General features: G+C 48.6%; 1 protein-coding gene across 1 annotated transcript in view; it reads right to left on the bottom strand.

Moving 5' to 3' along the window:
• MAN1C1 (mannosidase alpha class 1C member 1) overlaps window positions 1-20,128 on the bottom strand; it is a 137,539-nt gene that overhangs the window by 76,988 nt on the left and 40,423 nt on the right. Inside the window, exon 2 of the mRNA XM_058553273.1 lies at window positions 7,601-7,697. Coding sequence (XP_058409256.1) covers window positions 7,601-7,697 — 97 coding nt within the window. The remainder of the gene's footprint in view (window positions 1-7,600; window positions 7,698-20,128) is intronic.

Raw genomic sequence — 20,128 nt, 5'->3', positions numbered from 1 at the left:
TGTGACCCGAGGACATCTGGCCTTCAGAAGGTGACCGAGGAATCATGGATGTGTCACTCAAGGCCACAGAGAGACCACTACAGGGCCACAGCATCTGACCAGCAACTGCCAGTTCTGCCTGTCCTTCACACGTGTGGGGTTAATATTTTCATCTCATTACCCTCCTTGTGCTAAAGGCCTGTCTGCCAGTGACCGGCGCTTCTAATCCATTTTCTCTGCAATTTGACAGCCTCTGGCCTCTGGATGGGGCAGACAAGGCCCCCAAAACATGTGACTACCCGGAAGTTTACTCGCTGCGCTTAAGCCTGACCCATTCTATCCAAGGAATTGCAACATCACACTTCTTCTTCTTTTTTTTTTTGTGAGGAGGACCAGCCCTGAGCTAACATCCAATGCCAATCCTCTCCTTTTTTGCTGAGGACGACTGGCCCTGGGCCAACATCCATGCCCATCTTCCTCTACTTTATATGGGACGCCGCCACAGCATGGCTTAACAAGCAGTGCGTCGATGCGCACCTGGGATCCGAACCAGCGAACCCCGGGCCGCTGCAGCAGAGCACGCGCACTCAACCGCTTGTGCCACGGGGCCGGCCCCAACATCACCACTGCTGAGGCTGATGACAGCCCTTTCTCAAAACACACTCAAAGCCTGGGTCAGGAATGTGCACATGGCCTGCCGGAATCAGCAAGAAACAAGGCCTGACACTGATTTTCCAAGAACTGTGGAAATTAGTGTTTTGTTTTTGTTTTCCAGAAAAAAAAAACCTCCAAAAAACAAAACTCATAAAAGCGGATATGATATTTTCAGCCAGATAAGTCAAAGTGCTCTGTTACCCAATAAAAGGGGAGAAGGGCAAGGCATGGGGAAGGGTGTGTGTGCACACAGGGAAGGAAAAAACCTAATGTTTTGTAATGTGTCAGGCACTGTACTGGGGCTGCCTAACCCTGCCCCCACCCTTTTTAAAGGCGAGTAAACTGACATTCAGAGAACTTTGCGACTTGCCCAATTTCATTCAGCTGGTAAATGCTGGAGATTTGAAGCCAGGCCTATCTCCAAGTCAAAACTGCTGCCCCCCAGAAACAAACTCAGGGATCTGTGGAAAACGGGGAAGCAGGTGGTTTTCACAAACTGTCTGGCAAAGTGTGCAGTTCTCCAGGCAGCCAAACTGGGACAGTAACTCTCAGCCCCATAAGAAGACCCAGTAAGACTGGTGTGTGTGCACGCATGTGCGTGCAGGAGACTGTGAACATTTTGCAGGAGGCACTACTGAGCCACACGCCAAAAAGCAATTGTAGAAATGACATCTTGGGGCCTGGATTTATTCCCTCTTCAACATCATATTTGCTCTGTTTACAAGGCAAAGATGATTTTTCTCTCTGCCAAGGCCGAACATTCCTAGCCCGTGATCTGAAAATCATGCTGTGTTCATTTTGCCTTTCAACTTACCCAAGGCCATAAATCATCCCTCAAAATGGGGATTCGGTTGGCAGTTCTATTGGGGATTCGCAAGGCAGAGGAAGAATCCAATTTGGGGCTCTCATGGTCATCCTGGGCTGGCTCGGAGCAAGGGGACGTTACTTTTGGCCACGTAAGCGCCTCCATCCTCTGCTGAGAAGATGCTGGAGAAGCAGACCCGCTGACTAAGCAGGACCGCTGCTCCTACAGGGTCAGTTTGCTGATTCTTAATGCACTTTGTGACAGAGGAGGAGGTCAAGGCAGCTGAAGAGGATGAGAGGAACAGAGCACAGCAGGACCCAGCCCTTCCCCAGCCAAACCCAGGATGAAGGGCAAAAGGGAAAACAGGGCAGGCAGGGACTGCAGGAGGTAATTCATTCATTCCACAGTATTTATCGAGAGCCTACAATGTGCCAGACGCTGTTAGTTTCCTTGGAATAGAATTATTCTCAAATTATTTTATAACAAATAATAACAGCAGCAGCTTACAGTCAATAATGCATATCGGCGAGTCTACTTAAATATGGGCAGGAACCATACCAGGAGTTTTATACACGTCAACTTCATCTAATCCTCACAACTGTGAGGTGAAGTAAGTATTGTCCTCACTGTACAGACGGAGAAACTGAAGTGCAGAGAGGTTAAGAAACTCACCCAGAGCTGGGGTTCAAACTCAGGCTGGTCTGATTCTCAAATCCATGCTTCGCTCAGCTCATTGTGCTGACGGCCAGGCGGCATGTTTTGCAATTAGGTGTTTTTAGGTTATTGGGCAAGGATAAAATATTTTCCTATGGTGTGAAAGAGGGAAATCAGAATCTTTTTCCCAAGCCCGGAATACTCAGCTGAAGTCCAATAAATAAAGATGCCTAAAGATGAGTGGCTGCAGACCCTGGCCACGGAGTGCACAGCTTCCGTGATGCAACACCACCAACCCTGAGACCATCCCTCTGCCCGGCTCCCTTCTCTACAGCCACCATTATGCGGTCAGGGCAGCGTGGTGGTTTATGGATTGGGTTTTGGAGTCCAAGTCTCTGCTTGATAACTGTGTGACTAAGCAAGTCCTGACACTCGCCAAGTCTCAGTTTCCTCATCTGTGAAAGGGAGATGAGATGGGTAATTTACACCTTACGGGGACCGCGAGGAAGACTCCCGAGAACACAGCTACAGTGCCTGGTATGATGCATGTACAAGGATCGGGTGGGCTCTCGGCCCCCAAATCATACAGCTCCTGATCGTTTGCCCTTGCTAAAGCTCCGAAAATTTCTAGCTCCTGGGGGTACCTGGCCATGACCATAGGCCTGCACTGTGACAATCTGGCCTTGGACAATTTGGCTAATCTTAGAGTGGGTGGTGCAAAGAACACTGGGCTGGGACTCCCAGTCCTACAACTAATGTTCTGTGTCACCTCAGGCAAATCCCTTCCCCTCTCTGAGCTTGGTTTCCTCAACTCTAAGATAAGGGAGTTGGATTTGCCTTCAAAGGGCCTCTCTGGTGGCGCCCTTCCAAGACTCGGTGCCCCATGCTGACTTCCCCCGCTGCCAAGGGAGGATGAGTTCTCACGGAGCGCTCTGACTTCTTGGGAGGATTAATGCTCATTAAGTGCTTCAAGGCTGGCAGCAGGCACCAAGTGTAAGGGGTCACCAACTACTTGCTTGGTAACCCTTGTGCTGGCAAGAGGCCAATTTATTCCACGGCCTTGAACCCTAACCTTCCCCTGCCTCTTCCCTGTTAAAACTTCTATTGAAAGCTGCTTAAATGAAGGGGGTACATTGCCTACCAGTGGGCTGCCCACCCACGATCTCTGCCACAGGCACTAGAGGGTGGGGAACAGGGCAGGCGGGACCAGGGCTGGGAAAGCTCTGGAGCCCTCACATGCATCCAGTCCAGATGGAAGAAGCACAGACTGTCCTAAGGGCCTTACATCACCTCCACAGCAGCTGAACTTGAAGAATCTTCTAGGTGCCAGGCATGAATGTGAGCACTTCTCATGCATTAACTGATTTTAGTTCTTAAAACAATCCTGTGAGCAGGTACTATTGTTATCCCTAATTGATAGCTGGGAAACTGAGGCCCAGAAAGGTTAAGAAACTTGCCCGAGTTCACACAGCTAGTAAGTGGCACAGCAGCATGCAAATCCAAGCCGTCTGGCCTGAGAGTCCATGCTCTTAGCCAGCTTGTTTAATATCCCCCAAGTCCTAGCGGCAGCCCCTTCTTATAGGTAAGGAAGGTGGGCCTCTGTGTACTGAGCCACTGTGCTTTATGGCATCGCCGGCTGCCGCATTATGGCTGGTTCCTCTACCCTCCCCTCCTCGAGTGCGTTCAAACGGCAGACTCGCCTCTGTGACTTAATAGTGATAGGAGCACTACCATCTCTAATCATCACCATCAGCCCAGGAGGCAGGGGCCTCTGCCCCACTCTGCAGTCTGAGGCCACACGGCTGCCAAGTGACAATGCAGAGGTGCCACTCAGGCACGCTTGGATCCAAAAGCCATGCTCTTTCCACCACCCAGCTGGACACCCTGTCCCGTCTGGCGACCTCTCAGAGGAAGGGGAAAGATGCAGATATCTGCCTAGGCCTGGGCCACAAAGCGAGAGGCAGGCTGCATCCTCTTTGCTTGCAGCCGCTGGGTCTTAGGAGCATCTTCTGACAGGGCCTGCTGAGCCGGATGTTGGTAAAAAGAAGCCACTTTGGCACCGAATTGCTTAGGACAGAAAAACTGGCTTCAGAGACACCTCACCCAGAGGTCGTGCTCTCAGAATGAGAACAGACTCAGAGGAGTGCGCGGGTGGTTGGGAGGGGAATTCAATTTGGTGGAATGCCCTCCAGGGAGCCCAGGCTCGGCATCCAATGTCCTCGCTCTAGCTCCTGTAAACCCTGCAAGCCAGGCACCAGCACGAACTGGTTACCCTTCCCCATTTGCAGCCTGCCTGGCCCCACAGGCTGGGGAGGAGGCTGTAAGAGCCATGTCCAAACTGACATGCACCAAGATGCAGGGGGCAGCTCAGGGTCCCCATACGTCGACTCAGCCAGGCGGGCCAGCGTGGGCACTGCTGCCACCTGACCACTCCCTGCAGGGCCCAGCTCACAGTGAGGTCACTGATGATGGAGGCAGCCAGAATCAGGAAGGATGGCACTCAGCACCCAACTTGAGTCCAGAGAAAGACGTGGTAGTGTAACAAGCAGCTTAATTCAGGCCAGTTCATCTTCTATGTTCAGGAATCATCTGGCTTCCACACCCCTCATGGGTTCACCCCAAACTGGAACCTCCTCCAGGTCCCTAGAATGCCCCTAAGCCCTCCTCCTCCAGATGCCTTCCCATAAGCCTCTGTATCGTAAGACCCATTTGCGGTAACAATAACCATAGCTACCACCTACCAAGCAGGTTCTATGCGTCGGGCAGGCCCTGGGTTGGGGGTTGATGTTTTCATTAGCTCAACTTCACAAAAAGACTCAGGATCAGAGAGAAATGACTTGCCCAAGGTCACAAAACCAGGAAGCAGTGAAGTCTGAATTTGAACCCAGGTCCAGCGGGCTCCAGAGGCACAGAACCTCAAGCCAGTAAAGGACTGACCACGTCATCACTTGTGATCACCTTCTACTCATCCCTCTCTCTGAGCACCCAGAAAGACCCCAGAGAGGCCCCGGGGAAGGTGTGCCAGTGTGTGTGTCGGCAGATTTGGGGGCTCTTCGCTGTGCCATTTACCCCTGTATTCCTAGCAGCCAGCACCGGGCATGGCACAAAGCAAGCATTTATTGAGTGAAAGAGTAAGTCAATCAACACCAGCTCTCCCTGCCCAGTGCCTTGGACCCTACACAACCTCCTTTCCCAGGAGCCAGCCGCCCACTGTGGCTCATCCGCCGGCTGAAGAAAGAAGGCTCTGCCTCACTGCCAGGACTGCTGCAGGCACTGGATGACAGGGAACCCAGGGCCTGCCAAGGCTGCTCTTGGGAGACAGACAGCCCAGGGGACCTCAGAACCCCCCAAGGGCTCACCTGAGCAACCCCCAACCACATTTATTACAACAGAAAGCATAAAACATTCATATATCCTTGGCCCTTTGCATATTCATATAGGTTCTCATAGCAGCCCCAGTGTGAATGATGAACGAACAGGGGCCCAGAGAGGTCAAGTGGCTTGGACTCGGCCACACAGATGGTTCAGGGCAGAGTGAGGACTTGTGCCCATGTCTTCTGACTCCAGGTCCAGGTTTCTTTCCACCATTCCAGGCTGCCTACTCTCCATCAGGCTCAGTGATTGGAACGGGGCTGAAGGGATGAGATTTAAATCACAGGCCCTGAGGACTTTTACAAAATGGGATTGGTTTAGCCCTATTCCTCCCAGCAGTGTTCCCCAACGTGCTCCCTCTAGCCCGGTGGATGGTCTGAGCAATAGCTACACCCATGCCGTACAGTTTCAGTGTGCAGCCTCCCCCAGCCTCCACCAATTCCCTGAACATTTGCAAGTGTTTAGAGAGAAGGCGAGGGGGAGCTTCCTGGATCACATCTCTGATTTACACTAGTAGCCAAAGCTCCAAAGACTCTGTCAAGATCTAGAGCAGCCATCCTTCCCAGGGTGGACGTGGGGTGTTGGGAAGGTCTGTGTTCCAGGCAGGTAAGGCAGCCAGGCTCTGAAACTGGAATCCACACATTTCAGATTTGAGGTTAAAGAAACTTAAACCTGCTTTCCTCCCTCCTGACTCAGGCGTCCTCTCTAGGAGTCTATCCTAAGACTATATTTTATGCACAAAGATGATAACTGCTGCATTATTTTTAATAACAAAAAATTGGAAGCGACCTGCGTCCAACATTAGCGGGATGGTTGAATGAATTATGGCACATCCATATGCAATAATTGCAGCCATGTAAAACATTCTTTATGCAAAAGTTCAAAAGAGGGAAACATTTATGATATAACATTAAGTCAAAAAAAGAGAGAAAGGACATAAAATTGTATGCAGAGGGAAAAAAGCACACAGAAGAAAAGACTGGAAGGAAATGAGCCAAGATGTCAACAGAGGCTGCATCCACGTGGCAGAACGAGTTATTTTTCACCTGCTTTATACTTTTTGATACTTTCTCTTTTTTCCCTACATTCTCATGATAATCAGGAAAAAAAAAAGCTACCTAAATTCACACACACAACCCTCTCAAGGGGAGTGAATTGTCCAAAAAGCCAGGAAGGTTGCGATGCTGACTTGTTAGAGGGAGAAAAGTAGGTCCTCTGTCCCTTTTCCCATAACACAAATACCCCGGACAGGGCCATACACTTGGCGGGCCATCCCTTGTAAATGTGCTTTTGAGATTTTCCTGGGAATTTTCATCTGACTTGCTCTTTGGCTGTTAACTTCAGGAGCCTGTGTCTCTAAGGGGTGAGGAATACAGGTGATGAATTTCCATCTCCAGCCCCAGACAGCGCGTCTCTCAGAAGGAAAGGAGCCAGGCTGCTGCCAGCATCTTTGCACAGGAAAAGCCTGCAGAGCGGGGGCTGGCAACTGGGATGAGTGTTCAATTCGAAATCCAAGGCCATGCCCACAGTAGGGCACCTCATGGTCTCTCCAGATGAGAGAGGCTTTCAAGGCTCTGGGTTAGGAGAATCTCAGGCTAGGAAGGGCAGAGACGTCAGCAAGTGAGGCTGCAGATCAAACACAGGCCGCTGACACGAGGCAGCACCTGTGCTGCTCCTAACATGCGACCATTCTGTTTGTCCACCAAGTCAGCATGCAAGAGACACACCTCCAAGACTTTAGGGCGGTGCACGGGCCCCCCTCATCGGAAAAGTGTTGGGTTTCTCTGTGAAAACACCCAAGATCATTTTACAGCTGCACTTGGAGGACTGCATTTACACCCGGTCCTCTGCGTCCTTCAGAACGCCAACCTTCTCTGTGGGAAACCTATCTCCATCCCTCACCATCCTCACACATTTCCAAGCTTATTTGCTGTAAAAAATAAATGATGGGAGCATACGAAGAAGTGTGTAAGGAGAGAGAGAAGCGTCTGGGTTCCCCCCAAATCTAGAAGGCTAAGAAGCCTGGACAGCCCAGAAGGAACTCAGACTTGGGAGCCCCCGGGTCTGGAAAATAGGGACACAGAAGAAATGCCGCTCGGCCACCAGGAGGTGGTGGGTCTCCCCGTCGTCACTCACCAAACATGTTGCCCTCGTAGCCGTCTTTCGTGAGGGGCCGGAGCTCATTTTTCCCCATTGCATAACGCCGGTAGCTCTGCCAGGCGAACTGCATCATCTGCAGATAAAGCAGGAAACAGGACCTGAGCGTGGCCGTTCCAGACATGCGGACTGGCCATTGGCATTGCCCTCTGCAATAGGCTTACCACATTTAAAAAATTACCTTCCAAATTGAGGAAGACAACCTCCTCTCACCATAATTTTACTCATAGTTACAGCTGCCCGGAAGGCCATTCTCCTCAGACAACCCCACGTGTCTAGAGTTTAACCATAGATTCCTTAGAGAAGACACGAAAAGCACTAAATACATTCTAACCATCCTTCAGTGCCAAAACGAAAAGCCACCTCTTCCATGAAGCCTTCTCTGTTGTGCTCTGGCCCAAAGGGATCCTCTGAAGAGAAGGGAACAACTCATTGAGTGACGCCTGTCATAATCCAATAGGATAACCCCCTGAGTTAGGGACTGTTGACTCCACCTTGTAGACAAGGAGATGGTCAGATATGAGGTAACTCACCCAAGGTTACCCGAGTCAGTGAGAGCGCTGGGAACAGAACCCATGCCCTCTGGCTCTGCAGCCTTAGGTCTCTCCCCAAAGCCTTGGTGCTGTCCCCGAAAGTCACTGCATGAGTCTCTGAACTCCCCCAACATTGGTTTGACCTACTCTGGCCATCCCAGGCTCCCTAGCACCCTGGCTGGTCACTGTTATTTTTTGTTTCCCTAGCTCTGGACCATAAGCTCCTTGAAGCCAGAAACTATGCTTGCCTAGCCTCAGTTTCCCCCACAGCACCCAGCACAGGGCTTGGCACACGTAGGCAGCAATGAGTAACGCAGTGCGTGCACAAGTTCTTACTACACTAAGGCAATGATGTCAGCTCCCCGGGAGCATCACGAAAGCACCGTGACCCGCTAGCTGCACTTGGCACTGGAGGCTGGAGGAATGCAGGGTGACAATCCACCTCCAGCCCTGCTCCCTAGTCCCCCAGGGTCTCCCTTTTGCCTCTATGATGCTCCTTTTTTGCCTTCGCATGGCAGGCTGCAGAAGGAGGACAGCGGAGGAAAGAGGAGGGAGCCAGGGGCAGGCAGTGGAGGCACAGCTGAGGGACAGGTGGCTGGGGAGGCAGCCTGGTGTGGTGGAAAGAACTCAGGCTTCGGGGCCAGAGAGGCCTGGGTTCTAATCCTACCTCTGCCTCCATCTCTTTGACTTTAAGTGACTAAACATCTCTGAGCCTCAGTTGCCTCATCTTTGAAATGGGAATAAACAAGGCCTGCTTTGCCACAATCCTGAAAGGTTGAAATGAAAGAAAGTAGCTGGAAATGCCCAGCTGCCAACCTGATACCGCAAGTGATCAACAAACACTAGTTCTCTTCTCTCCTCAGCCTTTGAAACACCCGTCTGGTTCTCCAAGACTCATCCACCCCCCTCCTTCCACCCATCCTACTAGTTCTCAAACGTTAGCTGCATCAGGATCACTTAGAGGCTTGTTAAAACAGACTGTCGGGCCCCATTCCTGGGTTTCTGATTCAGCAGGTCTGGGGTCAGCCGGAGAATTTGCTTTTCTAACAAGTTCCCACGTGATGCTCCTGGTCCACGGGCCACATTTGAGAACCACTGATTTATTATATGTGTTTATTTCTATTGCTCACCTCACTTCTAGACACTGTCTGGCATCCTTTGGCTTTTCTCCTTCTATCTTCCGGCCTCCTTCCTGCCTCAGCTCCCTCTTGCTGGACATCTCCACCTGCGTTCTCCATGCTCTGGGACTCCTGGTGCTCAGAAACCACCTCTTCTAGGCACATCTGGACAGTGACCACCGCCGCGCTTGCTGCTGTGGCCAAGTGCACAGGCCAGGAGGGCAGACCTGACAGGCTTATGGCCCAGGCTCTCTGTGAAATGGCAGAATAATCTACTACGGCCTCTCCACTTCACAGACGATGAAACTGAGGCTCAGAGATGGGAAGTAGTTAAGGCGGCACAGCCAGCAGGGCTGGAATCCAGCTCTTTCAACTCCCAGGCCAGCAGACCCACCTCCATGCTTGGCCCAGTACTGGCTTCCCATGTGACACACATGCAAATGTCATGGTAACGCACGCCAAGCACTTGGCACAGGCTTTGGGGCCTGGTTCTGTTCCTCTGTTATTTTCTACTTATCTTAAATTGGCAATAACGGAAACTAATTGCCGGGTATGAGCGCTTAAGGGAGACTGGCCTCCTCCCTCAGTCTCTTATCTGGGGGGCTCCCTTGACCAAGTCAGTTCGAGAGGAGGGAGGTGAAGTGGCAGGTGGGAGAGCAGCAGGAGGCTGCTCCATTTAAAACATAAATGACAGCAGGAAAGGAGCAGGGGTCTGGAGGAGGGTACTGCACCCCACCCTCAAAACTCGTCCTGCTTAAGAGAGAGAGAGAGAAGTGGGTGTGCAGAGTAATTAAGAGAATCATAGATATCTACATGTTCTCAAAGGAGCTGTCACTGTGGGGACGTGGAGATGTTTGGAATGCGGCCCGTTCTCACAGTCATCCACATCCCCGGAGGAGAATGAAGGCACAAATAATCCCTATGTCACATGGGACTGGATTCAGAAGGCAGTCAGAGCCAGCTTCAATCACACACACACACAAGTACACACAGACCCCAAACACTCGTGCCTCTCCCACCTCGGGTCACGAGGGGCTCAGCCCAGGCGCTGGGTGAGCAGGGGGCGGGAAAGACCCCCAGCCGGGCGATCCTTATTTCTCTTCCTGACGCACCCTACGCAAGGGGCTGCCAGGGGTCCCGTGCTGTGCTCAGCGCAGTAGGGCTGCAGCCCTGGTAGGAACGCTCTCCCGGCCCCCACCCTCTATTCCCCTGCCAACCGCTTATCTTCCTTCAGATCCCAGCTGAAAGGGCATTTTTATGGGGAGACTAGCCAAGCCTAAATCAGGCCCCCACTCCCACCCCACATTCCTGATGCCAGGCCCCAGAGCAGCTTGCAGTCAAGCTCCTATACTTGCGATCATTTGGTCAGTGCCCCCACCCCCTATTCACTACTGCACGCCCGGCAATGCAGGGACAGGCAAGTAACAGGTGCTCACTAAATATTTGTTGAATGAATATAAGAACAAACAAGGAAATTGGCTCTGGAGCTTAACACATGGCTGGGAGACTCGATATGGACCACACATGTCACAGGTAAGACAGGTAATGGGTCAGAGGGGAGGGGCTTCTGAGCAACAGAAGTGCTCAAAAGAGGGCAAGCATGCATATCAAAGGATGGTTCATGGGCACCCAAGTGTCCTGATGGACAGGTAGGAGTGTGAGGGGCACAACAAGGGGATGATCCACAGAAAGGCTAATCTCACTCTGGAACTGGTGATATGTGCCTTGGGTGACTCCTGGACTTGGCTTTAGAGATGGACAGTCCCTGGCTTCATGCTTAGGCAGTTCTAAGACGTCAAAGATCACCCAGGCCACTTTCTGCTCCATGCAAGTTCCTTAAAAGGATTAAGTCACCTCTCTTTGAACACCCCCCATGACGGGGTGCTCTCCACCTTACCAGGCAGCCCATTTGATTATGGAGTTTCACAAAGTTCTTCCTTAACCAATCCAAATCTGTTTTCCCCTACAGGCCATGGGGAAGACAGCTCATACTGCTTCTACACCACAGACCTTCAGCCAGGGGAAGCCAACTCTCAAGTCACCCTAGGCTGCCTGTTGGCCAGCTGCAGAGCCGGCTCCTCCAACAGTTCTCCTATGGCAGAGCTTTGCATCCTCCGAAACTGCAGACCCACACATCACAACAGTTTCCCAGAGTGCCCCAAGACTTTGTCACCCATTTGTTACGGCTGGCTATACTTTTGGTAACGAGCAGGAATCGGAGTGCAAACTCCCCCTGGTTACATCTGGACCAGATCCTGCGTGTGTCACTTGCCGTTTGTCCCTAACAATTTCATCTCGTTGAATTCTGCCTACCATTCTGTGCTGTCAGGATCTTTCTGGAGCCAGATCTTATCATTCAATGTGTGTGTGTCTGCATGCTTTGAGTAATCTGCAAACTTAATGGGACTGCCATCTGTGTCTCCCTCCAAGTTTTGGACAGAAATATTTAAGGCTGGGCTGAAGACAGAGTTGGGGAAAGAGCAGCAGGCGCCTCTCTCCTGTATCCAGTGCTGCTCTTTGAGTGTCATCTGTCAGCAGGTGAGGAACCCGTCAAACAGTCAGCACAACCCCTGTATCTCCATTTTTGTACATGAGGATGCTGTGAAGGACAGAGCTGAAATACAGAAACACTCTGCCCCAGTACAGCTAGTACAGAAAAAACAGATTGCTTTTTTTTTCCTTAAAGGAAAATCAGGGGTTAGACTGATGATTTGTTCTTAGAGAACCCATTTTGGCTCCTACGGATCATCACTTTTTGTTCTAAATACTTGCAAATCACTAACTTAAAAACCTATCAGTCCCACTAAGATGGCTACAATCAGAGAGACAAACAATAGGTGTTGGCCAGAATATGGAGAAATTGGAATTCTCACAAATTGCTGGTGGGAATGAAAATGGTGCAGTCACTTTGGAAAAACGTTTGGCATAAAAAGTTAAATATAGAGTTACCATGTGACCCAGCAGCTCCGCTCCTCGGTGTAGAACTGTGCCGAAAAGACTTAACGTAGCAGACCTGAGACATCTGTCCTTAGAAAGTCCTGATAGCAAGGCTGGCCCTTAGCTGGCGTCTGGGAATGTGGATTTAGTGAGTTCTCACCATTCTCTAACTGGTTAGAGTGGTTAACTGTATCTAGACCGTTTGTACAAACAATATGGCTTATGCTGAACACCTGCTTTCCTTCTGGGAGTCTGGAATTTTGGTACATGCTAGACAGGGTGCCTACATGCCAACTCCCAATAAAAACCTGGGGCACTGAGTCTCTAATGGGCTTCCCTGTAGACACCACCTCACCGTGTTGTCACAGTTCAGTGCTGGAGGAATCCAGCGTGTCCTGTGTGACTCCCCCGGGAGAGGACTCTTGAAGTTTGCTCCTGGTTTCCTCTGGCTTCTCCGCATGCACTCTTTCCCTTTGCTGATTTTGCTTTTTGTCTTTTCACTGTAGTAAATCACTGGGAGTAGGACTAAGTGCTGTGTCCTGTGAGACCTCCTAGTGAATCACTGAACCTAGGGGTGATCTTGGGGACCCCTGACACATACCCTAGAAAATTAAATACATATGTCCACACAAAAACTTGTACAGGAATGTGCATAGCAGCACTATTTGTAATAGCCAAAAAGGAGAAACAACCCAAATGTCCATTGACTGATGAATGAATCAACAAAATGTGGTATATCCATACAAAGGAATGTTATTCAGCCATAAAAATCAATGAAGTACTAACACATGCTACAACACGGATGAACTTTGAAAACATTGTGCTAAGTGAAAGCCAAACACAAAAGGCCACAGAGTACATGATTCCATTTATGTGAAATGTCCAGAATAGGCAAATCCATGTAGACAGAAATAGCTTAGTGGTCACTAGCGGATGGGGAAAGGGGTCATGAGGAATGACTGCTAATGGGTATGGGGCCTTTATGGGGTGACGAAAATGTTCTAAAAGTGTTTGTGATGATGATTGTACGACTCTCTGAATATACTAAAAACCACTGAATTTTACACTTTAAAAAGGTGAATTTTATGGTATGCGAATTATTTCTCGCTAAAGCTGTTATTTACTTATGTTAAAAAAAAACTATTAGTGGGGACAAATAGGTATCGTATGCCATTTGATATGACACACTGAGGACACACCATCATTTCAGCAGTATTCCTGACAAAAATGCAAATCTGAACCGAATCATGAGGAAAGATCAGACAAACCCAAACTGAGGGACAACCTACAATATAACTGGCTTTTATTCTTCAAAAACATCCAGGTCATGAAAGAAAAGGAAAGACTGATGAACTGCTCCAGACTGAAGGAGACTTAAAGACATGAAATAAACGTAATACGTAATCTTGAAATGTGATCTCCGAGCAGAAAGAACAGTAGCAATTATTATTATTATTATTGCTATAAAGGACAAATGTCAAGACAATTGACGAAATTTGAATAGGGATCAGCTGATCGTATCACGTCAACGTTAATTTTCTGGTTTTACTATGGTTATGTAGAAAACTGACACTAACTTTTTAGAAATACACAATGAAGTATTTAGAGGTAAGGGGCATTATGTTTGCAACTTACTCTCAAATGGTTCAAAACAATAATGTGTGTAGTGTGTGTGTGGGGGGGTGCACGTAGTGTGTGGAGTGTGTGTGTGTAGGTGTGTACAACAGAGAAAGAAAAAAAAGCCAACGGTAAAATGTTAACATGTGAAGAATCTGAGTGAAGGATAAATGTGAAATCTTGGTTAGACTTTTGCAACTTTCCTACAAGCCTGAGATTATTTTTTTTAAAAACCCATCAGGGACCTTTGCCAGAGGTTGGTGTCATTTTCACCTCCATCACCGAGTTCTGTTTTCCTCTACTTTTATACCTTATGACAGCATGTGCCCACTGCCAGTCTCCTTGCAGCTCCTCTTACCCTCCATCCTCGCTTGGTCCCCTCACCAAGCCTCTCCCACCCATTCTGGTCAGAAGACAGAGCAAATGAGGAACCAGCAATTTTGGCTTCTCCTTTTATAATTACAGATCTTCCTCTACTTATGATGGGGCTACATCCTGATAAACCCGTCGTAAGTTGAAAATATCATAAGTTGAAAATGCATTTAATACTCCTAAGCTCCCAAACATCACAGCTTAGCCTGGCCTATCTTAACCATGCTCAGAACACTCTCATGAGCCTACAGTTGGGCAAAATCATCTAACACCAAGCCTGTTTTAAAAACAAAGTGTTGAATATCTCATGTAATTTCTTGACTACTGTACTGAAAGTGAACACCAGAATGGTCGTGCGGGTACAGAACGGTTGTAAGTGTATCAGTTGTTTACCCTTGTGATCGCCTGGCTGACTGGGAGCTGCAGTTCACTGTTGCTGCCCAGCGTCACGAGAGAGTATGTACAGCGTATCGCCTGCCCGGGAAAAGACCAAAACTCAAAATTGGAAGTACAGTTTCTGTGAATATGTATCTTACCATGGTGAAATGAGGTACCCATCCTTACTCCATTCTTCCTGCTCCAAAAATAAACAAAAAGGGCCCTTTTGCGGTTTTGAGCATTTTCCAGAAGTCCCAGCTCAACCCAGGCTTCAGCCCCCCAGGCCCCTTTCTCCCACATCCGGGTCACTCCCCTCACTTGAGCTCAGTTCTGTGTCCCCTACTTCCTTCTTCTGCATACATCCTTTCTGATAGTTTCAAAAATAAGGTTGATATCCCTATCTCTCTCTCTCTCTCTTTTTTTTTTTTTGTGAGGAAGATCAGCCCTGAGCTAACATCTGTGCTAATCCTCCTCTTTTTTTTTTTTTTGCTGAGGAAGACCGGCTCTGAGCTAACATCTATTGCCAATCATCCTCCTTTTTTTCCCAAAGCCCCAGTAGATAGTTGTATGTCATAGTTGCACATCCTTCTAGTTGCTGTATGTGGGACGTGGCCTCAGCATGGGTGGAGAAACGGTGCATCGGTGCGCACCTGGGATCCGAACCCAGGGCCACCAGTAGCGGAGCACACGCACTTAACGGCTAAGCCACTGGGCCTGCCCCTCTCTCGCTCTCTTTTAATGTGTCTAAGGTATACATACTCATTGGAGAAAAGCAGAGAGAAAGAAAACAATCACCCATCATTCAAATATTATAACCACCATTCCCATTTTGGTGTCTTTCTTTCCACTCTTTTTCCATTCATCTTTGCTTTTTCCAGTCACGATGACAAAAACATTTTCCACTTTATTACAAAGACTTTGTAAACATCATTTTTAATAGCTATATAATAGCCCAGCAAGTAGGTTCAGCATCATTTACTTAACCTTCCTCCCATATAACTGGACATTTCAGTGATTTCTACTCTGGGCCTATTATAAATAATGCCATAATGAACATCTTTGTGCACACTCCTTTTTCTATATTTCAAGTAATTTCCTTAGGCCAGAGCCTCTAAGAAATTGCTAGGAAAAAAATTAGAAGTTATTGATATGTCCACTCCCTTTTAAAGATTAAACCCAGACAGCTTGTTTTGCCACCACCGTGCAAAGCTTGGTGAATAGGAAAATGCATAACAATTTTGTGACAATACAGTAAAGTAGTTCACTTGGGGAGATAAAACTAACAAATGTAATCATCGCTTACATTTGTGCAGCTCCTTGCACACTTCATCTCATGGGATTTGTGTAGTTCAGGGGGCTTGACAGGACAAGTATTGGTCCCATTTAGAAATAATCACGCAAGTATGAGATGTAAAGTATTAAACAGATATTAAAAACTGTGCTTCCAAATGTGTATGGATATACAAAAATGCTCATTATATATAATATTAAATGAAAAAGCAGGATACTGAATTATACAGTATGAAACTGACTAGTCTATGTATGAGTGTTTTAAAGAAAAAAAAAAGACTGGAAGGAAATACACCAAAATGCTGACAGTGGTTATGTCTGATAGTGAGAAGTTTAGTGACTACTATTTTTTTCTTCTTATTGACCCACATTTTCTAAATTTTCTATGAAGAATCTCTAGAAATGTTTGTAATGTGAAAATTAAAGGTTGTTAAGATGAAAAACATAAGGAAGAAATGATATTGTGCAACTCCTAAGTCAAAAGGGAGTGTTTGGATGGTTGGCCATGAGGTGGATGGGATGGAGCCAGGTTTTGACGGGAGAGAGGAAGATCTTGACAGCTGGGAGTCAGAGAGAAGCCCAACCAGCAAGAGAAACAACATAAACAGAAGCACAGAGCCAGAATCTCAAACAGAATCTGAGTGCCAGAGACATCATCTAGTCCCAAAGCCACATTTTACAAGAACATGTGAGGCCCAGACAGGGGAAGTGACTTGCCATGGCTAGGACACAGAAGTTAATAGCACAGGGACGGTCATGTCTCCAAAAACATGGGCCAGGACAGTGAAGCAGCTGACTAGGGCCGGGACAGCCTGAACTGCGGCAGGAGAAATCTGGGACAGACTCAAGAACGTGGCTGTAAGAACCTAGAGACGTGAGAACCAAATACCAAGAGAAATTAGACCTCTGCCCCCACTGGGTTCTAGAAACACACAATAGGCAGTCAACATTTGTGTGTGTGTGCATGTGTGTCCATGGTAGAGACAGAAGGCAGCTCTAGATGGTCTCTGGAAGCCCCTTCCTTCCAGCAGCCTGTGATTCAAAGAACACCTAACAACAGACCACAAAGCCTTCCCTTCACCGAGTCCCGCAGAGGCAGCAAACAGCTCCTGTGATGGAGACACAGGCAGAGCAATCGGAGCTGCGTCCTAAGACGACACCTCAGTTTTCTCTCTCACAAAAGCTGTTCTCGTCCACCTGAACAAATTACAATGACATGAAATCTTAAAACGAAAAATATTTACTAGTTTCAGGCAGACATTATTTTGAATAAGGTGTTCTCTCTACCTCTGTCAGAGCTCTAGAATTCTCTTCCGCAGAAAAGCAACTAGAATCCACCGTGCCACCCAGGCACAGATGCCCACCCTGGCTGAGGAGCCCCATGGCAATGGAACCAAGAGAGAAAGGAAGCATTTGAGGAGAGGAGGAAATGGAAACACTGGCAGACTGCCTCATGAGTGGAAAACTAATAGAAAGTTTGCATTGGAAAGTTCTTTGGGGGCAATTGGGGAAGAAGAAGTGAGCGCTGAAACAGTGAGATATTCTCCCCTTTTTTAAATAAAACAGGCACACAGACAGGATCAGGTCTGGCAGTGACCCAGAAACACAGTTGCGACATCTCAAAGCTGCCAAGGAGGGAAATGGATTTTCCCAGTCATTAAAGACAAGCTCACACCGTGACTCGCAGCCTTATTGGCAGCAGCGACACCTGGCCCCATCTGCAGGGGCTGAGCGGGAAAGGATTTGGTCTCTAATGATCCCGGGATCTAATGACCACACAGATAGAGATTAAAACATCGGGTTGATTTTTTTATTCACGTTTAGCACAGTCCAGGGAGACGGTTGGCAGCTTGGTACCTAAAAGCCATCCACGTTGGATTTCTCAATCCACCCCCATCTATCGGTGCCCCACAAAACGATCTGATTGGTGACTGCTGAGGAGACATCTGTGAACACACATAACCGCTGGTCTGTAGTTCAGAAGCTGAACTCAGGAAGGATTTGGTTGTGCTGGGGGGTGGAGGACGTGGAAAGAGGACAGGCTACCTCCAACCCTCTCACTTTGGGGTTTGCTTGAGCTGCTGAAAGGCAACTGTAGGAAATGAAACTGTGATATGACTCACTAGCTACCCAAGGTCCAGACGGCTCTCCCGCATCCCGCCCAAGGGGACTCGGATCTGAGCAGTCTCAGAAACTTCACCCCATCGGTAGCTGTTCTAAGGCACCACGGGTGAGAGTGGGCCCTGGAGGCAGACAGACCCTTGCTGCTCAAGGTGTAGTCCAGGGACCAGCAGCTGGGCATACTCAGGGAGCATGTTAAAAATGCAGCATCCTAGGGCCGGCCCAGTAGCGTAGTGGTTAAGTTCGCATACTCTGCTTTGGCAGCCCAGGGTTCACAGGTTCGCATCCTGGGCGTGGACCTATGGACCTCTCATCAAGCCATGCTGTGGCGGCATCCCATACACAAAATAGATAAGATGGGCACAGATGTTAGCTCAGGACTAATCTTCCTCAAGTAGAAAGAGGAAGATTGGCAACAGATGTTAGCTCAGGGCCAATCTTCCTCACCCAAAAAAAAAAAAAAATGCAGCATCCTAGGCCCCATCCCAGACCTGCTGAATCAGAATCAGCATTTTAACAAGATCCCCAGGTGATCCAAATGCACATTAAAGTTTGAGAAGCTGCCACCCACTGGCTGTGGCCCTGAGTGAGTGACTTAACCTCTCTTGAGTCTCAGTTTCCTCATCTGTAAAAGGATAGGAATACTTAATCCTTATATTAACCCTGAGAGTAAATAAGATAACATGTAAAGTGTTTAGCACTGTGCTCAATAAAAAGCAGCCATAGGATGACTGCTAGGCTACTAATTTATCTACTAAGTATCTCTCCATCCATTTCTCTGCACACTATTCCAAACCACTGGAATCTCTCCAAGGGACTCCTGCAGCAGCCTCCTAACTGGCCTAGAGGAGTCCTCTGGCCTCCTACACTGTTCTCCACACTGTAGCCAGGGGGATTATTCAAAAGGCAAACTTATTCATATCTCCACCCCATCCCCAACATGCACTTGAACACTTCCATCAGGTATAAAGATCAAACTCAATAAGGCCCATCAAGCCCTGTAGGGTCCCACCTACTCATGCCTCCAGCTCAGCTTATCCCCCCATCTCTGTCCCAGCCACACTAGCTTTCTTTCTCAGTTCCTCAAAGAACCATGCCTCCTCCTGCCACAGGGCCTTTGCACACAACAGTCCTTCTCCTTAGACCACACTTCCCTCTTCTTTTGGCCTGGCAAATTCCACTCATCTTTCAGATCTCAGCTTAGTCATGTCCCCAAGAAGCCTGGCCTCCTGGATCAGGTCAAATCCCTCTATCATGGAGGAGTATTAGTTGGAATTTTACACTAATTACGTGATTGATTAATTAGTATCTATTTCCTCCCACCAGAACATAGGCTCCATAAGTCTCTGTTGGCTCCATTACTGACTATTGCTCCCCAGCACCTAGCAGAGTGCCCAGGCCCCCCACAAATATATGTTGAATAAATGTCTCAGGATGGTGACAACGCACAGGAAGCTCCCCTAGGCTGCTCATGTCCTGAGGACCACACGGAAAGGGGGATGCCTAGGACAGAAACACCTACTGCCCAGTGGCTTTGGCTCAACAAGGGGACAGCTCCCACTGTGAGGCCACAACAGATGGCAAGAATGGGCGAGACACATTCCCAGTGAGAACCTTCATGACCTTGGAGCAGAGTCGGCAGATGGGCGAAAGGAGCTGATGGAGACTGTCACAAGGAAACCTGAGCTCGGCCACTGCATTGAGATTGGTTCCCTGACTGCACAATGAAGGGTCCTCCTCCCTCCTCTAGTCTGTCACCGACTGGGTGTCAGGAGGGGCAGGGAAGACCTCAGCGCATCTGCGAGTGAAATTCCAAGGGGAATTGTTCACCAAGGCCCTTTTGCAGAAATCCAGCACAAAACCTGCCTGAGTCTGAGTCTCAGTTTCCTCATCTGTAAGGATGGCTCCATCATTTCCAGAGTGCTTTGTTGTCCTCATTTGAGCCTAATGGTCACCTCTGAGTGAGGCATCACCCCCATTTTACAGAAGAAGAAACCGCACTTCCACATACACACGTTTATGGAACACATGCTGGGTGCTGAGCATCATGACAAGGGCTTTTATATGTATCGGCACACGCGGTTTTCACCACAGCTCTGAGAGGTGCCCTTGAGGAGGAGTAAAGCATAGTGGTTAGAGCC

Source organism: Diceros bicornis, chromosome 13 (assembly GCF_020826845.1).
Source record: "Diceros bicornis minor isolate mBicDic1 chromosome 13, mDicBic1.mat.cur, whole genome shotgun sequence".
Classification (NCBI taxonomy): Eukaryota; Metazoa; Chordata; class Mammalia; order Perissodactyla; family Rhinocerotidae; genus Diceros; species Diceros bicornis.
The sequence above is the reverse complement of the archived record's forward strand: the minus strand, read 5'-3'. Positions and strand labels throughout refer to the sequence as shown.